At 37.7% G+C, this 19,425-nt stretch overlaps 1 protein-coding gene across 1 annotated transcript in view; it reads left to right on the top strand.

The window, feature by feature from the left end:
- LOC128652673 (retinal guanylyl cyclase 2-like) overlaps positions 1 to 19,425 on the top strand; it is a 163,392-nt gene that overhangs the window by 22,013 nt on the left and 121,954 nt on the right. Inside the window, exons 2-3 of the mRNA XM_053705603.1 lie at positions 52 to 353; positions 16,708 to 17,062. Of these exons, the coding sequence (XP_053561578.1) occupies positions 52 to 353; positions 16,708 to 17,062 (657 nt within the window). The remainder of the gene's footprint in view (positions 1 to 51; positions 354 to 16,707; positions 17,063 to 19,425) is intronic.

Raw genomic sequence — 19,425 nt, forward strand, 5'->3', positions numbered from 1 at the left:
TTCTTGGAGTGCTCATATTGTGTAACTTGGTTTGTGGTTTTTGTGTTTTAGTTATTGTTATGTGCATGCATTCTGTACTCATTGGAGGTGAAGAACAGGCCACCTTTCTTACAAAAGCGCATGAAATGGGACTAACAGATGGAAGATATGTCTTTGTACCATACGACACTTTACTTTACAGCCTTCCTTACAAAAACAATTCATTCTACGCCCTTGATAAAATCAACAAACTTCAAGAGGCTTATGACGCCGTGCTGACAATAACTATGGATTATGAGGAGAAGTCCTTCTATGATGTATTTGCAGAGGTTAAAGAGAAGAAGATAATAAAAACTAATTTGGCACCAGATCAAGTACGTACCTATAAAATATTTTCTCATTTGATGTATTTACATATTGTATTGATTTGTCATAGTTGGCCAGTTTAAATGCTCATGCTATAAACATCATATAACTATAATAGAACAGAGGATAACAAATTCAGGAGAAAGGGTGGTGGATTTGTGGAATAAACTTCCAACAGAGGTGGTAAACACAGGGACTGTAAAAAAGAATTGAGAATTGCCTGGGACATGCATAAGGCTATCCTAAGAAACAGTAACATGTAAATTGGGTAGACTTGAGGGGTCTTTTTGGTTCTTAGATACCGTCAAGTTCTATATTTTTATGAGACCGTCTTTCAATAAAATAACTGAACACTGCCATCCCGCAGTAATTGCTCTAACCTATTGTTGAAAAGTTCAAGTCATGTTTTTTATTCTCTAAAGTATAACTGAATAACTGTGTTTAAAGCTAATCAGAAGCATTTCATTATTGTTGGTTGTTTTGAAAGCATTTTTATACATACATTTTTGCAATTGTGTACATATGTGTATACTTTTAAGAGTCAAACAAAATAGGGGTTTCCAACTAAAATACTTTGTGGTACAATAAATCCTTTGTATCGCCAACACTGAAAGTCTGCAAACCAGCTACCTTAACACGGTAACGGGTTACAAGTGCTTGAGAAATTCCATGCTAAGAAGACAGTAAAGTCAAAGTTAAACTTCTATTGATTCAGATAGAGCATGTCATTTGAACCAAATTTCAAATTTACTTCTATTAACTAATTTACTTTGCTCTCTTGTTAGCGTTTGTTGAAAAGCATATCCAGATAGGCTCAGGAGTAGCAACACATATATGCCTCTTGTCATTAGATCACTAGGTGTGTTCAGCTAGTTCCTAGAAGTGCATTGCTGATCCTTCAACAAAGGATACCAAGAGAATAAAGCAAATTTGATAATAGAAGTAAAATGGAAAGTTGTTTAAAGTTGTATGTTGTATCTGAATCATGAAAAAAAAAATTGGGGTTCATGTCCCTTTAAAAAAAATAAAAAAATCCTGCATCCTAAAATGCACCAAACTGATCAAATATTTTTCCTTTTAAAGTGAATGTCAATTTTGATGCTAAAGTGCCCGGTTTTTAAAAATTCAATTAAAAACAGGGGCACTTTAATTCATCAAAATTTACATTTCGCTCCTGTTGAGAAAAAAAAAAAACTTACCTTTTAATCTTCACAGCAGCTCCAGCTTCCTCCGGTTGTTGCAAGCCATTTCTGATGTCACAAATGATGGATAGGTTATCCTCCAATCACAGCTCCCCCCCCCCCCCGGGGGAATCAGTGTCTGATTCAACGCCGTGGTTGGAGGAAGCCGGATTCCTCATTTTAGACCCAGGAAGAGGCTTTGCGACAGGCGGAGGAAGCTGGAGCTGCTGTGAAGATTAAAAGGTAATTTTTTTCTCAACAGGAGTAAGATGTAAATTGTGATGAATAAAGTGCCCCTGTTTTTAATCTAATTTTTAAAAACCGTGCACTTTAGCATCAAAATTGACATTCACTTTAAATCAAACAGAATAAAAAAAGAGGAGAAACATAACAAACAAAAGATCATCAAAACATCAGTACAAATTTTTTACTATGATATATTTTGTATATATTCTACCTTTTATATATACAATTATGTGTAAAGCTATTCACATGCAGTTTTGCAGGCTTTTAAAATTGATTGAAAGGATATAACTGAAAGTGCATTTAGATTTTTAATATTAGCATTATTGTAATATACTTCCATTATTATAAATGCTTCTAGTTAATATTATTAGTTTTTCATTAGCATACACACATATGCTGTTAGTGCTCCGTGCACCAGCATTCAAACAGCACACCTTCTCAGAGAGTCAGCGTGGCTTATATGACACAGTCTGATACAATACACATCACCACCAGCTCTCTGGCATGGTGTTTGAATTCTGATGCTCTAGTCATACATAGCATATGTGCATATACAACTAAGACAATAACTTTTATTAGAAGCTATTTTTTCTATTTGAAATTTAAATGCGTTCATGCACATTTAAAGTTTGTCCTTTCTTTCCCTTTAAATTCAAGGCCTTGTTGAAAAAAAAATTCAGTTGGTTTTGCAGTGCTTTGTTTTCTACTTGATGCATTGAAAGCCTTTCGCTTTGCAGCATTATTTTAATCCAACAGAAAACACTTTCACCTAGATTACGAGTTTTGCGGTAACAGGGGTGCGGTGCTAACGAGCAGTTTTGACTCACCGCTCACTTGCAGACAGCGCTGGTATTACACGTCTTTAGAAAACCGGCGTTAGCCGCAGAAAAGTGAGCGAAGAGCAAAATTTTGCTCCACATCTCACCTCAATACCAGCGCTGCTTACGGTAGCGATGAGCTGGCAAAACGTGCTTGTGCACGATTTCCCCATAGGAATCAATGGGGGAGAGCCGGCTGAAAAAAAAACTAACACCTGCAAAAAAGCAGCGTTCAGCTCTTAACGCAGCCCCATTGATTCCTATGGGGAAAATACATTTATGTCTATACCTAACACCCTAACATGAACCCCAAGTCTAAACACCCCTAACCTTACACTTATTAACCCCTAATCCGCCACCCCCAACATTGCAGACACCTACATTATATTAACCCATAATCTGCCGCTCTGGACACCGCTGCCACCTACATTATACTTATTAACCCCTATTCTGCTGCCCCCAACATTGCCGACACCTACATTATATTTATTAACCCCTAATGTGTCGCCTCCAATGTCGCTGCCACCTACCTACACTTATTAAACCCTAATCTGCTGCCCCCAACGTTGCCGCCACTATATTAAAGTTCTTAACCCCTAAACCTAAGTCTAACTCTAAACCTAACCCCCCCTAACTTAAATATAATTTAAATAAATCTAAATAAAATAACTACAATTAACTAAATTATTCCTATTTAAAATTAAATACTTACCTATAAAATAAACCCTAAGATAGCTACAATATAACTAATAGTTACTTTATAGCTAGTTTAGGATTTATTTTTATTTTACAGGCAACTTTTTATTTATTTTAACTAGGTAGAATAGTTATTAAATAGTTATTAACAATTTAATAGCTGCCTAGTTAAAATAAAGACAAATTTACCTGTAAAATAAAACCTAACCTAAATTACAATTACACCTAACACTACACTATAATTAAAGTAATTCCCTAAACTACATACAATTAAATACAATTATCTAAAGTACGGAAAAAAAAAATCCTATTGGCTGATGCAATCAGCCAATAGGATTGAGCTCACATTCTATTGGCTGATCCAATCAGCCAATAGAATACAAGCTCAATCCTATTGGCTGATTGGATCAGCCAATAGGATTGAAGTTCAATCCTATTGGCTGATTGCATCAGTCAATAGGATTTTTTCTACCTTAATTCCGATTGGCTGATAGAATTCTATCAGCCAATCGGAATTGAAGGGACGCCATCTTGGATGACGTCCCTTAAAGGAACCTTCATTCTTCAGTTGGACGTCGGAAGAAGAATATTGATCTGCGCTGGAGGTCTTCACGATGGAGCCAAGATGGTTGCCGGTCCGGATCTCCTCTTCTTCCCCTTCATTCTTCAGTTAGACGTCGTTTGAAGAGGATGCTCCGCGTCGGATGTCTTGAAGATGGAGCTACTCAGCGCCGGATGGATGAAGATAGAAGATGCCGCCTGGATGAAGACTTTTGCCTGTCTGGAGGACCTCTTTTTCCAGGCTTAGATGAAGACTTCTGCCCATCTGGAGGACCACTTCGCCCGGCTTAGTTGAGGACTTCGGCCCAGTTGGGTGAAGACTTCTCAAGGTAGGGTGATCTTCAAGGGGTTAGTGTTAGGTTTTATTAAGGGGGTATTGGGTGGGTTTTAGAGTAGGGTTGGGTGTGTGGGTGGTGGGTTTTAATGTTGGGGGGGTATAGTACTTTTTTTTACAGGTAAAAGAGCTGATTACTTTGGAGCAATGCCCCGCAAAAGGCCCTTTTAAGGGCCATTTGTAATTTAGTATAGGGTAGGGTTTTTTATTATTTTGGGGGGCTTTTTTATTTTATTAGGGGGATTAGATTAGGTGTAATTAGTTTAAAAAACTTGTAATTATTTTATTATTTTCTGTAATTTAGTGTTTGTTTTTTTCATGTAATTGGCAAGAGTCCATGAGCTAGTGACGTATGGGATATACAATCCTACCAGGAGGGGCAAAGTTTCCCAAACCTCAAAATGCCTATAAATACACCCCTCACCACACCCACAATTCAGTTTTACAAACTTTGCCTCCTATGGAGGTGGTGAAGTAAGTTTGTGCTAAGATTTCTACGTTGATATGCGCTTCTCAGCATTTTGAAGCCAGATTCCTCTCAGAGTACAGCGAATGTCAGAGGGACGTGGAGAGTATTACCTATTGAATGCAGTGATTTTCCTAATGGGGGTCTATTTCATAGGTTCTTTGTTATTGGTCGTAGAGATTCATCTCCTACCTCCCTTTTCAGATCGACGATATACTCTCATATATCTCACTGAAGAGGCCCACAATAGGCCAAAACGTATGTCTGGGGTTTTGCTGTTTCTCTCGTTCAGAGAAGGATTGCCTGGTATTTCGGGGCTGGACTGTACTGTGAAGTCAGGATCAGACTGATATGCTTCAGGAAAGTTCTTCTCTGTGAAAGGCACATGTTGAGCAAAAAGAGGCTGCTTCTTGGGTGGTAACTAGCCATAGAACAAGCTATTATCCTATTGTTCATTTCCAGGTTGAGCGCTTCTCTCTTTTATTTATGCAAATTATGACATTTTGGGAAATCTCCCTAAGTGTGATGCGGGAATCCAGACGTGGACCCGTTGCTCAGTGTGCCTGGAGGAATGTGGCTGCACCTCACTGACGAGGCCCACAATAGGCCGAAACGTACGTCTGGGGTATTGCTGTTTCTCTCGTTCAGAGAAGGATTGCCTGGTATTTCGGGGCTGGACTGTACTGTGAAGTCAGGATCAGACTGATATGCTTCAGGAAAGTTCTTCTCTGTGAAAGGCACATGTTGAGCAAAAAGAGGCTGCTTCTTGGGTGGTAACTAGCCATAGAACAAGCTATTATGCTATTGTTTGCTTCCAGGTTGAGCGGTTCTCTCTTTTTATTTATGCAAATAATGACATTTTGGGAAGTCTCCCTAAGTGTGATGCGGGAATCCAGACGTGGACCCGTTGCTCAGTGTGCCTGGAGGGATGTGGCTGCACCTCACTGTAGAGGCCCACAATAGGCCGAAACGTACGTCTAGGGTTTTGCTGTTTCTCTCGTTCAGAGAAGGATTGCCTGGTATTTCGGGGCTGGACTGTACTGTGAAGTCAGGATCAGACTGATATGCTTCAGGAAAGTTCTTCTCTGTGAAAGGCACATGTTGAGCAAAAAGAGGCTGCTTCTTGGGTGGTAACTAGCCATAGAACAAGCTATTATCCTATTGTTCGTTTCCAGGTTGAGCGCTTCTCTCTTTTATTTATGCAAATTATGACATTTTGGGAAAACTCCCTAAGTGTGATGCGGGAATCCAGACGTGGACCCGTTGCTCAGTGTGCCTGGAGGGATGTGGCTGCACCTCACTGACGAGGCCCACAATAGGCCGAAACGTACGTCTGGGGTATTGCTGTTTCTCTCGTTCAGAGAAGGATTGCCTGGTATTTTGGGGCTGGACTGTACTGTGAAGTCAGGATCAGACTGATATGCTTCAGGAAAGTTTTTCTCTGTGAAAGGCACATGTTGAGCAAAAAGAGGCTGCTTCTTGGGTGGTAACTAGCCATAGAACAAGCTATTATGCTATTGTTCGTTTCCAGGTTGAGCGCTTCTCTCTTTTTATTTATGCAAATAATGACATTTTGGGAAGTCTCCCTAAGTGTGATGCGGGAATCCAGACGTGGACCCGTTGCTCAGTGTGCCTGGAGGGATGTGGCTGCATCTCACTGTAGAGGCCCACAATAGGCCGAAACGTACGTCTAGGGTTTTGCTGTTTCTCTCGTTCAGAGAAGGATTGCCTGGTATTTCGGGGCTGGACTGTACTGTGAAGTCAGGATCAGACTGATATGCTTCAGGAAAGTACTTCTCTGTGAAAGGCACATGTTGAGCAAAAAGAGGCTGCTTCTTGGGTGGTAACTAGCCATAGAACAAGCTATTATGCTATTGTTCTTTTCCAGGTTGAGCGCTTCTCTCTTTTTATTCAGTTTTACAAACTTTGCCTCCTATGGAGGTGGTGAAGTAAGTTTGTGCTAAGATTTCTACGTTGACATGCGCTTCTCAGCATTTTGAAGCCAGATTCCTCTCAAAGTACAGCGAATGTCAGAGGGACATAAAGAGTATTACCTATTGAATGCAGTGATTTTCCTAATGGGGGTCTATTTCATAGGTTCTCTGTTATCGGTCGTAGAGATTCATCTCCTACCTCCCTTTTCAGATCGACAATATACTCTCATATACCATTACCTCTACTGATAACTGTTTCAGTACTGGTTTGGCTATCTGCTATATGTGGATGAGTGTCTTTGGTAAGTATGTTTTTATTTCTTAAGACACCTCAGTTATGGTTTGGCATTTTATGCATTTATATAAAGTTCTAAATATATGCATTGTACTTATATTTGCCATGAGTCAGGTTCCTGTATTTCCTTTTGCAGATTGTCAGTTTCATATTTGGGAAAGTTAATATTGAGAAATATTTTCTTACCTGAGGTTTAGTCTTTTTTTCAATTGACTACTTGTTTTAAATTGCGGGCTGTCTTAGGCTCGCGGGTGCGCTAAATGCTACACTTTATTGCATCATTCTTGGCGCGAGAATTTTTGGCGCGAAAAGGCACGTCCGTTGATGCTAGTTCGTCATTTCCGGTGTCGTAGTTGACACAGGGGTTCACGTCGTTATTGACGCGAGTGTGTCATTTCCGGACATGGTTGGCACCAAAAAAATTTCTGTTACGTTGTGCATCATACTTGGCGCCAAACTTTTTTTCATTATTTATTGCCCCATTGCTTTTGCCTCTTGCCTTTTTCTATGTCAGAGGGCTATGCTATTTGCATTTTTTCCCATTCCTGAAACTGTCATATAAGGAAATTGATCATTTTGCTTTATATGTTGTTCTTTCTTTTACATTCTGTAAGATGTCTCAATCTGATCCTGTCTCAGAAGTATCTGCTGGAACTTTGCTGCCTGACATCGGTTCTACCAAAGCTAAGTGCATTTGATGTAAAATTGTGGAGATTATATCTCCTAATGTCATTTATATTAGTTGTCATGATAAACTTTTACATGCAGATAAAGTGTCCATCTTTAATAGTACATTGCCGGTTGCAGTTCCTTCAACTTCTATTGTACATGATATACCTATGAATTTTAAAGAATTTGTTACTGATTCTATTCAGAAGGCTTTGTCTGCATTTCCACCTTCTAATAAGCGTAAGAGGTCTTTAAAACTTCTCATTCAGTTGATGAAATTTCAAATGACCGACAACATAATGAATTATCAACCTCTGATGAGGATCTATCTGATTCAGAAGATCCTTCCTCAGACGTTGACACTGACAAATCTACTTATTTATTTATTTTAAATAGAGTATATGCATTCTTTGTTAAAAGAAGTGTTAATTACTTTGGATATTGAGGAAGCTAATCCTCTTAATATTAAACTAGTAAAGGTTTAAATGCTGTTTTTAAACCTACTGTGGTTACTCCAGAGGTTTTTCCTATTCCTGATGCTATTTCTGACATGATTTCTTAGGAATGGAATAAGCCAGGTACTCCTTTTAATCCTTCTGCAAGGTTTAAAAAATTGTATCCTTTACCAGCGATTGCAATAGAGTTTTGGGAAAAGATCCCCAAAGTTGATGGGGCTATTTCTACTCTTGCTAAACGAACCACTATTCCTATGGAAGATAGTACTTCCTTTAAAGATCCTTTAGATAGGAAGCCTATTTATATTTAGGTCATCTTCTTAGGCCTGCAATTACTTTGGCTGATGTTGCAGCTGCTTCAACTTTTTGGTTGGAGAAATTAGCGCAAGAAGAATTGGATTCTGACATAGCTAGCATTGTTCACTTACTACAACATGCTAACCATTTTATTTGTGATGCCATTTTTGATATTATCAAAATTGATGTTAGATCCATGTCTTTGGCTATTTTAGCTAGAAGAGCTTTATGGCTTAAATCTTGGAATGCTGATATGACATCTAAGTCTAGATTACTATCTCTTTCTTTCCAAGGTAATAATTTATTTGGTTCTCAGTTGGATTCTATTATTTCAACTGTTACTGGAGGGAAATTAGTTTTTCTTGCCTCAGGATAAAAAACCTAAGGTTAAATCTAAGGCTTCTAATCGTTTTCATTCCTTTCGTCAAAATAAGGAACAAAAATCGAATCCTTCCCCCAAGGAATCTGTTTCCAATTGGAAGCCTTCCTCAAATTGGAATAAATCCAAGCCTTTCAATAAACCAAAATCAGCCCCTAAATCTGCATGAAGGTGCGGCCCTCAATCCAGCACAGCTAGTAGGGGGCAGATTAAGGTTTTTCAAGGATGTTTGGATAAATTCTGTCCAAAATCAATGGATTCAGAGCATTGTCTCTCAGGGGTACCGAATAGGATTCAGAGTAAGACCTCCTGTGAGAAGATTTTTACTCTCACGCATCCCCGTGAATCCAGTAAAAGCTCAGGCTTTCCTGAAGTGTGTTTCAGATCTGGAGGTTTCAGGGGTAATCATGCCGGTTCCTTTTCAGGAACAAGGCCTGGGGTTTTATTCAAATCTATTCATTGTCCCAAAGAAAGAAAATTCATTCAGACCAGTTCTGGATCTGAAAATTTTGAATCGTTATGTAAGAGTACCAACTTTCAAGATGGTGACTATAACGTCTATTCTGCCTTTTGTTCAGCAAGGACATTATATGTCTACAATATACTTGCAGGATGCTTACCTTCATATTCCGATTCATCCAGAACATTATCAGTTCCTGAGATTCTTTTGTCTAGACAAGCATTACCAATTTGTTGCTCTTCCATTTGGCCTAGCAAAGGTTCTGGGTGCTCTACTCTCTGTAATAAGAGAACAGGGTATTGCGGTGTTTCCTTATTTGGACGATAGCTTGGTACTAGCTCAGCCTTTACGTTCTGCAGAATCTCACACAAATCAACTTGTGTTGTTTCTTCGAAAACATGGTTGGAGGATCAATTTACCAAAGAGTTTTTTGATTCCTCAGACAAGGGTCACCTTTTTAGGTTTCCAGATTCAGTGTCCATGACTCTGTCTCTAACAGACAAGAGACATTTAAAATTGGTTGCAGCCTGTCGCCCCTTCAGTCTCAGTTATTCCCTTCAGTGGCTATGTGCATGGAAGTTTTAGGCCTCATGACTGCAGCATCAGACGTGATTCCTTTTGCTCGTTTTCACATGAAACCTCTCCAGCTTTGCATGCTGAATCGATGGTGCCGGGATTATACAAAGATATCACAATTAATATCCTTAAATCCCAATGTTCAACACTCTCTGATGTGGTGGTTAAATCACCAGAGTTTAGTTCAAGGGGCCTCTTTTGTTTGGCCAACCTGGACTGTGATCAAAACAGATGCGAGTCTTTCAGGTTGGGGAGCTGTCTGGGGATCTCTGACAGCACAAGGGGTTTGGAAATCTCAAGAGGCGAGATTACCAATCAATATTTTAGAACTCCGTGCAATTCTCAGAGCTCTTCAGTTTTGGCCTCTGTTGAAGAGAGAACCGTTCATTTGTTTTCAGACAGACAATATCACAACGGTGGCATATGTCAATCATTAGGGTGGGACTCACAGTCCCCTAGCTATGAAAGAAGTATCTCGGATACGTGTTTGGGCAGAATCCATCTCTTGTCTAATTTCTGCGGTTCATATCCCAGGTGTAGACAATTGGGAGGCGGATTTTCTTAGCCGTCAGACTTTACATCCAGGGGAGTGGTCTCTCCATCCGGATGTGTTTTCTCAGATTGTTCAGATGTGGGGTCTTCCAGAAATAGATCTGATGGCTTCTCATCTAAACAAGAAACTTCTCAGATACCTGTCCAGGTCCAGGGATTCTCAGGCGGAAGCAGTGGATGCGCTGACACTTCCTTGGTGTTATCAACCTGCTTATATCTTCCCGCCTCTAGTTCTTCTTCCGAGAGTGCTCTCCAAGATCACCATGGAACAATCATTTGTGTTGCTGGTGGCTCCAGCATGGCCCCACAGGTTTTGGTATGCGGATCTTGTTCGGATTTCCAGTTGCCAACCTTGGCCACTTCCGTTAAGACCGGACCTACTGTCTCAAGGTCCGTTTTTCCATCAGGATCTCAAATCATTAAATTTGAAGGTATGGAAATTGAATGCTTAGTATTAAATCATAGAGGTTTCTCTGACTCAGTAATTAATACTATGTTACAAGCTTGTAAATCTGTCTCTAGGAAGATTTATTATCGAGTTTGGAAGACTTAAATTTCATGGTGTTCTTCTCATAAATTCTCTTGACCTTCTTTTAGAATTCCTAGAATTTTACAGTTTCTCCAGGATGGTTTGGATAGGGATTTGTCTGCAAGTTCCTTGAAGGGACAAATCTCTGCTCTTTCTGATTGCTAATCTTCCTGATATTCACTGTTTTGTACAGGCTTTAGTTCGTATTAAGCCTGTCATTAAATTGATTTCTCCTCCTTGGAGTCTTAATTTGGTTTTGAAGGCGTTACAGGCTCCTCCTTTTGAGCCTATGCATTCTTTGGATATTAAACTACTTTCTTGGAAAGTGTTGTTCCTTTTGGCTATCTCTTCTGCTAGAAGAGTTTCTGAGCTATCTCCTCTTTCTTGTGAATATCCTTTTCTGATTTTTTATCAGGATAAGGCAGTTTTGCGGACTTCATTTGAATTTTTACCTTAGGTTGTGAATTCTAACAACATTAGTAGAGAAATTGTTGTCCCTTCCTTGTGTCCTAATCCTAAGAATCCTTTGGAAAGATCCTTACATTCTTTGTATGTGGTAAGAGCTTTGAAATATTATGTTGAAGCTACTAAAGATTTCAGGAAGACTTCTAGTCTATTTGTTATATTTTCTGGTCCTAGGAAAGGTCAGAAGGCTTCTGCTATTTCCTTGGCCTCTTGGTTAAAGCTTTTGATTCATCAAGCTTATTTGGAGTCGGGTCAAGCCCCGCCTCAGAGAATTACAGCTCATTCTACTAGGTCAGTCTCCACTTCGTGGGATTTTAAGAATGAAGCTTCAGTTGATCAGATTTGCAAAGCAGCGACTTAGTCCTCTTTGCATACATTTACTAAATTCTACCGTTTTGATGTATTTGCTTCTTCTGAAGCAGTTTTTGGTAGAAAAGTTCTTCAGGCAGCTGTTTCAGTATGATTATTCTGCTGTTGTTTTAAGTTTTTTCTTCATAAGAATAACTTATATTTGGGTTGTGGATTATTTTTTCAGCATTTGGCTGTTGTTTATTTTTTATCCCTCCCTCTCTAGTGACTCTTGCGTGGAGTTCCACATCTTGGTTATTTGATATCCCATACGTCACTAGCTCATGGACTCTTGCCAATTACATGAAAGAAAACATAATTTATGTAAGAACTTACCTGATAAATTAATTTCTTTCATATTGGCAAGAGTCCATGAGGCCCACCCTTTTTATGGTGGTTATCATTTTTTGTATAAAGCACAATTATTCCTAATTCCTTTGTTGATGCTTTTTACCCCTTTCTTTATCACCCCACTACTTGGCTATTCGTTAAACTGAATTGTGGGTGTGGTGAGGGGTGTATTTATAGGCATTTTGAGATTTGGGAAACTTTGCCCCTCCTGGTAGGATTGTATATCCCATATGTCACTAGTTCATGGACTCTTGCCAATATGAAAGAAATGAATTTATCAGGTAAGTTCTTACATAAATTATGTTTTTTTTCGTACTTTAGATAATTTTTTTAAATTGTAATTAATTGTATTTAGTTTAGGGAATTAATTTAATTATAGTGTAGTGTTAGGTGTAATTGTAACATAGGTTAGGTTTTATTTTACAGGTAAATTTGTCTTTATTTTAGCTAGGTAGTTATTAAATAGTTAATAATTATTTAATAACTATTGTACCTAGTTAAAATAAATACAAACTTGCCTGTAAAATAAAAATTAACCCTAAACTAGATACAATGTAATTATTAGTTATATTGTAGCTATCTTAGGGTTTATTTTACAGGTAAGTATTTAGTGTTAAATAGGAATAATTTAGTTAATGATAGTAATTTTATTTAGATTTATTAAAATTATATTTAAGTTAGGGGGGTGTTAGGTTTAGGGTTAGACTTAGGTTTAGGGGTTAATAACTTTATTATAGTGGCGGCGACGTTGGGGGCGGCAGATTAGGGGTTAATAAATGTAGGTAGGTGTTGGCGATGTTAGGGCAGGCAGATTAGGGGTTAATAATATTTAACTAGTGTTTGCGATGTGGGAGTGCGGCGGTTTAGGGGTTAATATATTTATTATAGTGGCGGCGATGTCCAGTTCGGCAGATTAGGGGTTAAAAAATTTATTTTAGTGTTTGCAATGTGGGAGGGCCTCGATTTAGGGGTTAATATGTAATTTATGGGTGTTAGTGTACTTTTAAGCATTTTAGTTAATAGTTTTATGCTACGGCATTGTAGTGTAAAACTCATAACTACTGACTTTTAAATGCGGTATCAGTCTTGACAGGAGAGGCTGTACCGCTCAATTTTGATTAGACTCGTAATACCGGCGCTATGCAAGTCCCATTGAAAATATAGGATACGCAATTGACATAAGTGGATTTGCGGTATTTCTGAGTCTGGCCAAAAAAGTGAGCGGTGAGCCTGTCATTTCAAGACTTGTAATACCAGCGGGCATTAAAAAGCAGCGTTAGGACCTCTCAACGCTGGTTTTTAACCCTAACGCACAACTCGTAATCTAGCCGTTTCTATGCCAGTTTTTAGTGATTTTTATATTTGAACTGTTTTGCACTACAAATCTTCATTGTTTCCATGCTTTTTGGGCAAACGTGATCATTTTGGGCAAGATTACAAGTAGCGTGTCATGAGTTTTCCGTGCGCAATGTGATCTTTTCGTAATCAATTTCCATAGCGCAGGTATTACAAGTATTGAAAATCGCGATTGCGTGCATTCGCCCTTTATGCAACAATCCTTTCTGTGCTCGAAGAGCTGTAGCTAACAGCTTTGCGCAACAAAAAAAACTTCCAAAATGCATTACAATGTATAGTAACTCTCATATTAACACTGTCTAATAAACATTATTTGAAAAAATATTGCACACAAAAGTTATAAGGGCTCAAAGATATGAGATCTCGGGTGTTACAAAAAAAAAAAAAAATAAGCAGGGAGTTTACATTGACTTACTGTACATACACATATATAGAAGAGCATGGATTTATATCTATAGAGAAGTGTTTAACTATGGAGATAATGAAAAGATTTCACTTTACAATCTTATGCACATTAAATATATTACAACAGACCACCGGACCACACACAATATGTGTGTCTAAGAGAGAGGTGCGCCACAAAACCAATTACCCTATGGTGAGTGAACAATGTGAAAATGAACAATATTACATATAAGCAAACAGAGCTATAATAAACATATAAAGGTGAAACAATAAAGTCTGTTAAAAATTGTTATAACACTAACAGATGTTAGTTGTGATTCAACAAACCCTTGAACATATAGTGTATAGGTGTATACTAATGCCAGATAGTCCTTCAACAAATTCTTTGGGCAACGAAGCAACGTGTAAACCAAAGGGCAGCTCTCTCCACAGGAAGAAGAAATGACAATGAGTCCTAAAAGACACAAAAACGATAGGCGCCCTTGGTGCAGCGACTTCTAAACGAGCATAGTGAATAAAATTGTAACGTTCATGTACTCACAAAGGTGACTGCACATCCAGTGCAATAGCAGACAAGCCGAAGTTTCACAGCCATTCGGCTGACTCCCCAATAGCCAGTGGGCTGTATGCAGAACTCGTCTCCTGGTGATGGCACAGCTTTCTGATGAAACGGCGTACTGAGCTGAGAAACGCGTTGCTAAGCAACATTTTAAATTTGTTTTAATAAAGTATCTTTATACTTTTACCTTGCTCTTGGATTATTATATATACACCTCTTGGAAACCCGCCTTGTTTGGGACTTATTGTTGGCGTATAGTTGACGTCTTGATCTGGATAACAGCACCGTAAGCTGTGCCATCACCAGGAGACGAGTTCTGCATACAGCCCACTGGCCATTGGGGAGTCAGCCAAACGGCTCTAAAGCTTCGGCTTGTCTACTATTGCACTGGATGTGCAGTCACCTTTGTGAGTACATGAACGTTACAATTTTATTCACTGTGCTCGTTTAGAAGTTAGGGCACCAAGGGCGCCTCTCGTTTTTGTGTCTTTTAGGACTTGTTGACATTAAATATATATACCCAATTGCACTTTACTGACAGCAACAAAAGAGGAACAGGAGTTGGTAATTATTTTTATCAAATAAATTAAAGGGACATGCAGTTTTCTTTCATGATTCAGGTAGAGAATACAAATTTTTAACAACATTCCAATATACTTCTATTATCTAATTTGCTTAATTCTTTAGATATCCTTTGTTGAAGAAATAGCAATGCACTTAGGTGAGCCAATTACACGCAGCACCTATATGCAGCAATCAATCTGGAGCTACTGAGCCTATTTAGATATGCTTTATTTATGATATATCAAGAGAATGAACCAAATCAGATAATAGAAGTAAATCAGAAAGTTGTTTAAATTGCATACTCTTTCTAAATCCTGATAGAAAAAATTTGGGTTTAATGTCCCTTTAAGATTTGGTAAACAATGCAGTCTCACAGCAGGTAAGACCAGCATGATGCTTTATTGTATAGAAATAGGTATTAGCAGCAGAAAAAGTAACATTATTTGGCAACTTTATAGATCACAAGTTAATTTATTAGATAATTCATTAGACCATGTCATTTTAGCAGTACTGACCCAGTTGCACAACTGCTGCTGCTGATTGGCGGATTTTCAAAGAGATTTTCGCATATAGATCTCGAGATATCTAGACATATAAATATTCATATATATACAGCATCTCCCAATAAATAGATATATCAGTCCAAAAATCATCACATATATAGAGAAATATTTATTAAGAATTAAATAGAACATATTCCATTGAAAAAACATTTTCGCAATATAAAATATTCACATTTTCTTGTACACTTTTCAAGGAGAATACATCATAGGTTTTGCGCAACAGATTAGTGTTTTTGCGTGATTTTTATATTCTACTATATTTGTCTTCTCCATTGACTTCTATGGGGAATACGTGAACGGGCACGCGGTTTCTCAGTTTGCATTACGCTGTTTAATGTGAATGTCAATTTTCATGTGAATGTGCCCGTTTTTTAAAAAAAACTATTAAAAACAGGGGAAATTTCATTCATAAAAATTGACATTGCACCGGATTTTAAAAATACTTTTTCTTCTGCAACGCCAGATCGCCGTTCTGAAACGATGCCCCACGCCTGCTTCTTTCTGGTTAACTTACCCAGCAATTATGAAACCAGCTTCCTTCAATCACGGCGTTGCCTCAGGCAATAATTTCCCCGAGGGGGAAGCCGTGATTGTAGTATGTCAGAATCGTCATTGCTGATGTATGAAGAGGCTTGCGACGAGCTGGTGAAGCTCTGGAGCGACTTCAAGAATAAAAGGAAAGTATTTTAAAAAAAACGGGTGAAATGTAAACTTTCATGAATAAAAGTGCCCCTGTTTTTAATAGTTTACCTTCACTTTAACGAGTGCGCAATATTAGTTATGTAAATGTAAAAAAGCAATAATGTGCCTTTTCTGATGTAATACAAATTCAAACTAAAGCTCAAGTGACATTTTTATCTATGAAATTTGTACAATAACCATAATATTTATTATTGCCAATAAAGGGCTTTTTGAACTCCACTTGTAATATTAGCTAAAATGTTAATACTTTAAAAAAAGCTTATTATAAAATTAGGCAAAATCATATGATTTTAATGTTAACTACACATGGTGTGCTTACTTTTATTACCAAATGTACCTCATTCTCCTTGCTTTAAAGTTGGCTATTTTAATAACGTCATACTGAGGTATGCTCACAAGAGTGCTTGTCTTGTGCACTATGCAGCTTTTCAGGAGCGGGAGTGGCAGTTACACAGGTGATCAGTAGAGAGAGCTTTAGATGCAGCAGGTAGTGCTGAGTGAAAGAAAGAAAATGATAAAGATAGAGTAATAAAAGTAAATACATGCTTTTGATTATGCATAAATCTGAAATCCATAAAAAAGCCTGTATCTATTCCATTAGGTTTCTCCACTGTTTGGGACCATCTATGATTCCATATACTTCATGGCAAAAGCAATGAGCAATGCATGGAAGCAAGGAGCCTGGATCTCTGGAACAAACCTAGCAGAATACACCAAAGACCTGGATTATCCTGGATTTACCCAAATGCTTTATACTGATGGAAAAGGGAATAGTCTTGGGAATTTTGTAGTGTTAGACACTGATGGAAAAGTGAACCAACTTTATCCAACCTACTCAGTGGAAATGGCTTCCAACTTAGTGCGTTTTTTGGGAAAAACCATAAGGTTCCCTGGTGGAACACCTCCTCGTGCAGATTCCAGCTGTTGGTTTGATCCAGGCACCTTATGCATAGGAGGTACTGTTTGTATTTACATTGTATTTATTTTTAAAGTCTATAAATATGATGCCATTATTGATGTACTTTAGATAATTCAAGTGTTGGTATAGGATCTGCATGTGGTACATGTTGGTGCTATTCAGATTGTATTCCATGCATCCCTTTGTCATTTTGTTGTAAAGGATAAGCAGAATGTCACTGGTAAATGTATAAATTGTTCAGAAATATGTATATGTTTCAGAAGAATAAATATAAATATACATAGGATTACATAATAGCTGAGCATGTATACATATGTACACAAATACAGGTGTTTGTATCCATAGACCTACAGTGCCTCAATCCTGTCTACTACATCTACCAACAAATATATTGTTTTAATTAAAATAATAAGTAATTGAGGAAACTGATTGTTAAAGGGACATAAAACCCCAACATTTTCATTCATGATTTATACAGAGCATACAACTTTCCAATTTAATTATTTTATCATGTTTGCTTTGTTCGCTTGCTATCCTTTGTGGAAAAGCATACCTAGGTAGGCTCAGAAGTAGCAATGTATTACTGGGAGCTAGATGCTTATTTCTGGCTGCACATATATGTCTCTTGTCATTGTCTCAACAGACGTGTTCAGCTAGCTCACAGTAGTGCGTTGCCGATCCTTCAACAAAGGATACCAACATGAAACAAATCTGAGGTAAATGGAAAAGTTGTTTAAAATTGTATGCTCTATCTGAATCATAAATGAACAAAATTGGATTTTGTGTCCATTTAACACACTTTAACAGCTAAAGATCTGCTACATGAATGCATGCATATATTCTACAATTACTATCCATGCACATGTTTTTTTTATGTTAATTTAATAAATAAAATGAAAAAAATAACTAACACATGGAGATGAAAACACATTATACTTTAATAAGAAACTCAGCCCTACATGTGAAAACTAAGTAAAAGCTTGTATATCAACCTTTAAACCTTTGCATACAGATTTATGTATCTTTTCTATATGAAAGTTTGTCAACCTTTCAGATTTTCTTTTAGGGAAAATGATATTTTATGAATGCTTCTTATATGTCATATTTGTTGCAATTTGCCCAGATGAAGAATTGGTGCTATAATGAATAGATTATTTTTCTTGGCACTTTTTGACCCATCACTTACAAATGAATTCACCACAAACCAGATGGAGAACTTTTGTAAAGTGATTAAGCGAGAATTTGTGTGGCAGATCCGATAATCGCTTGTTTTTTATATAGAAATTTCACATAATACACCAGGCAGTTTATGGGGGATATTTATCAAAGCCTCAACTATTCTGCATTCGCCGGCACCAATACGCTTGCCTAACATCACGACTGCGGACCTGAATACGATCTCCTTATTTATAAAAAAAGCCGGCAAAAAGACGCGCACCAAGTACGGGGCAATGAGCATCGGACTCTTGTTAACTAGCAGTCATCTATCTCACTGCTATTCAGCTTTTTACGAACTTTATTTATATCCTGTCACTAAACACCTCCACTATACTAAAATGTTTAACCCCTATCCCACCGCTCCCAGACCCCGCCGCCACTAAATAAAGTTATTAACCCCTATTCCGCCACTCCCGGACCCCACCGCCACTAAATAAAGTTATTAACCCCTATTCCGCAACTCCTGGAACCCGCCGCCAATAAATAAAGTTATTAACCACTATTCCACCGCTTCCGGACCCCGCCGCCACTAATTAAAGTTATTAACCCCTAAACCTCTGGCCTCCCACATCACTACCATTAACTAAACCTATTAACCCCTAAACCGCCAGCCCCCCACATCGTCATAAACTAAATGAAGCTATTAACCCCTAAACCGCCAGCCCCCCACATCACCATAAACTAAATTAAGCTATTAACCCCTAAACCTAACAACACACTAACTTTACATTAAAATTACAACATCCCTATGTTATAATAAATTAAAACTTACCTGTAGAATTAAAAGAAACTATATTAAACTATTACTTAACCTACCCTAACTATTATACTCAAATTACATTAAACTAGCAATTAAATTAACTGTATTACATATTAAAAAAAACCTAACTCTACTCAAATTATTTAAATCTAATATTAAAAATTACTAAATTACAAAAATAAATTAACGCTAAGTTACAAAAAAACAAAAAACTAAATTACGAAAAAACCAAAACCACAGTATCAAAATTAAAAATGAATTACACCTAATCTAATAGCCCTATCAAAATAAAAAAGCCCCCCCAAAATAAAAAAAAACCTAGCCTACAATAAACTACCAATGGCCCTTAAAAGGGCCTTTTGCGGGGCATTGCCCCAAATAAATCAGCTCTTTTACCTGTAAAAAAAAATACAAACACCCCC

Source organism: Bombina bombina, chromosome 3 (genome assembly GCF_027579735.1).
Source record: "Bombina bombina isolate aBomBom1 chromosome 3, aBomBom1.pri, whole genome shotgun sequence".
Classification (NCBI taxonomy): Eukaryota; Metazoa; Chordata; class Amphibia; order Anura; family Bombinatoridae; genus Bombina; species Bombina bombina.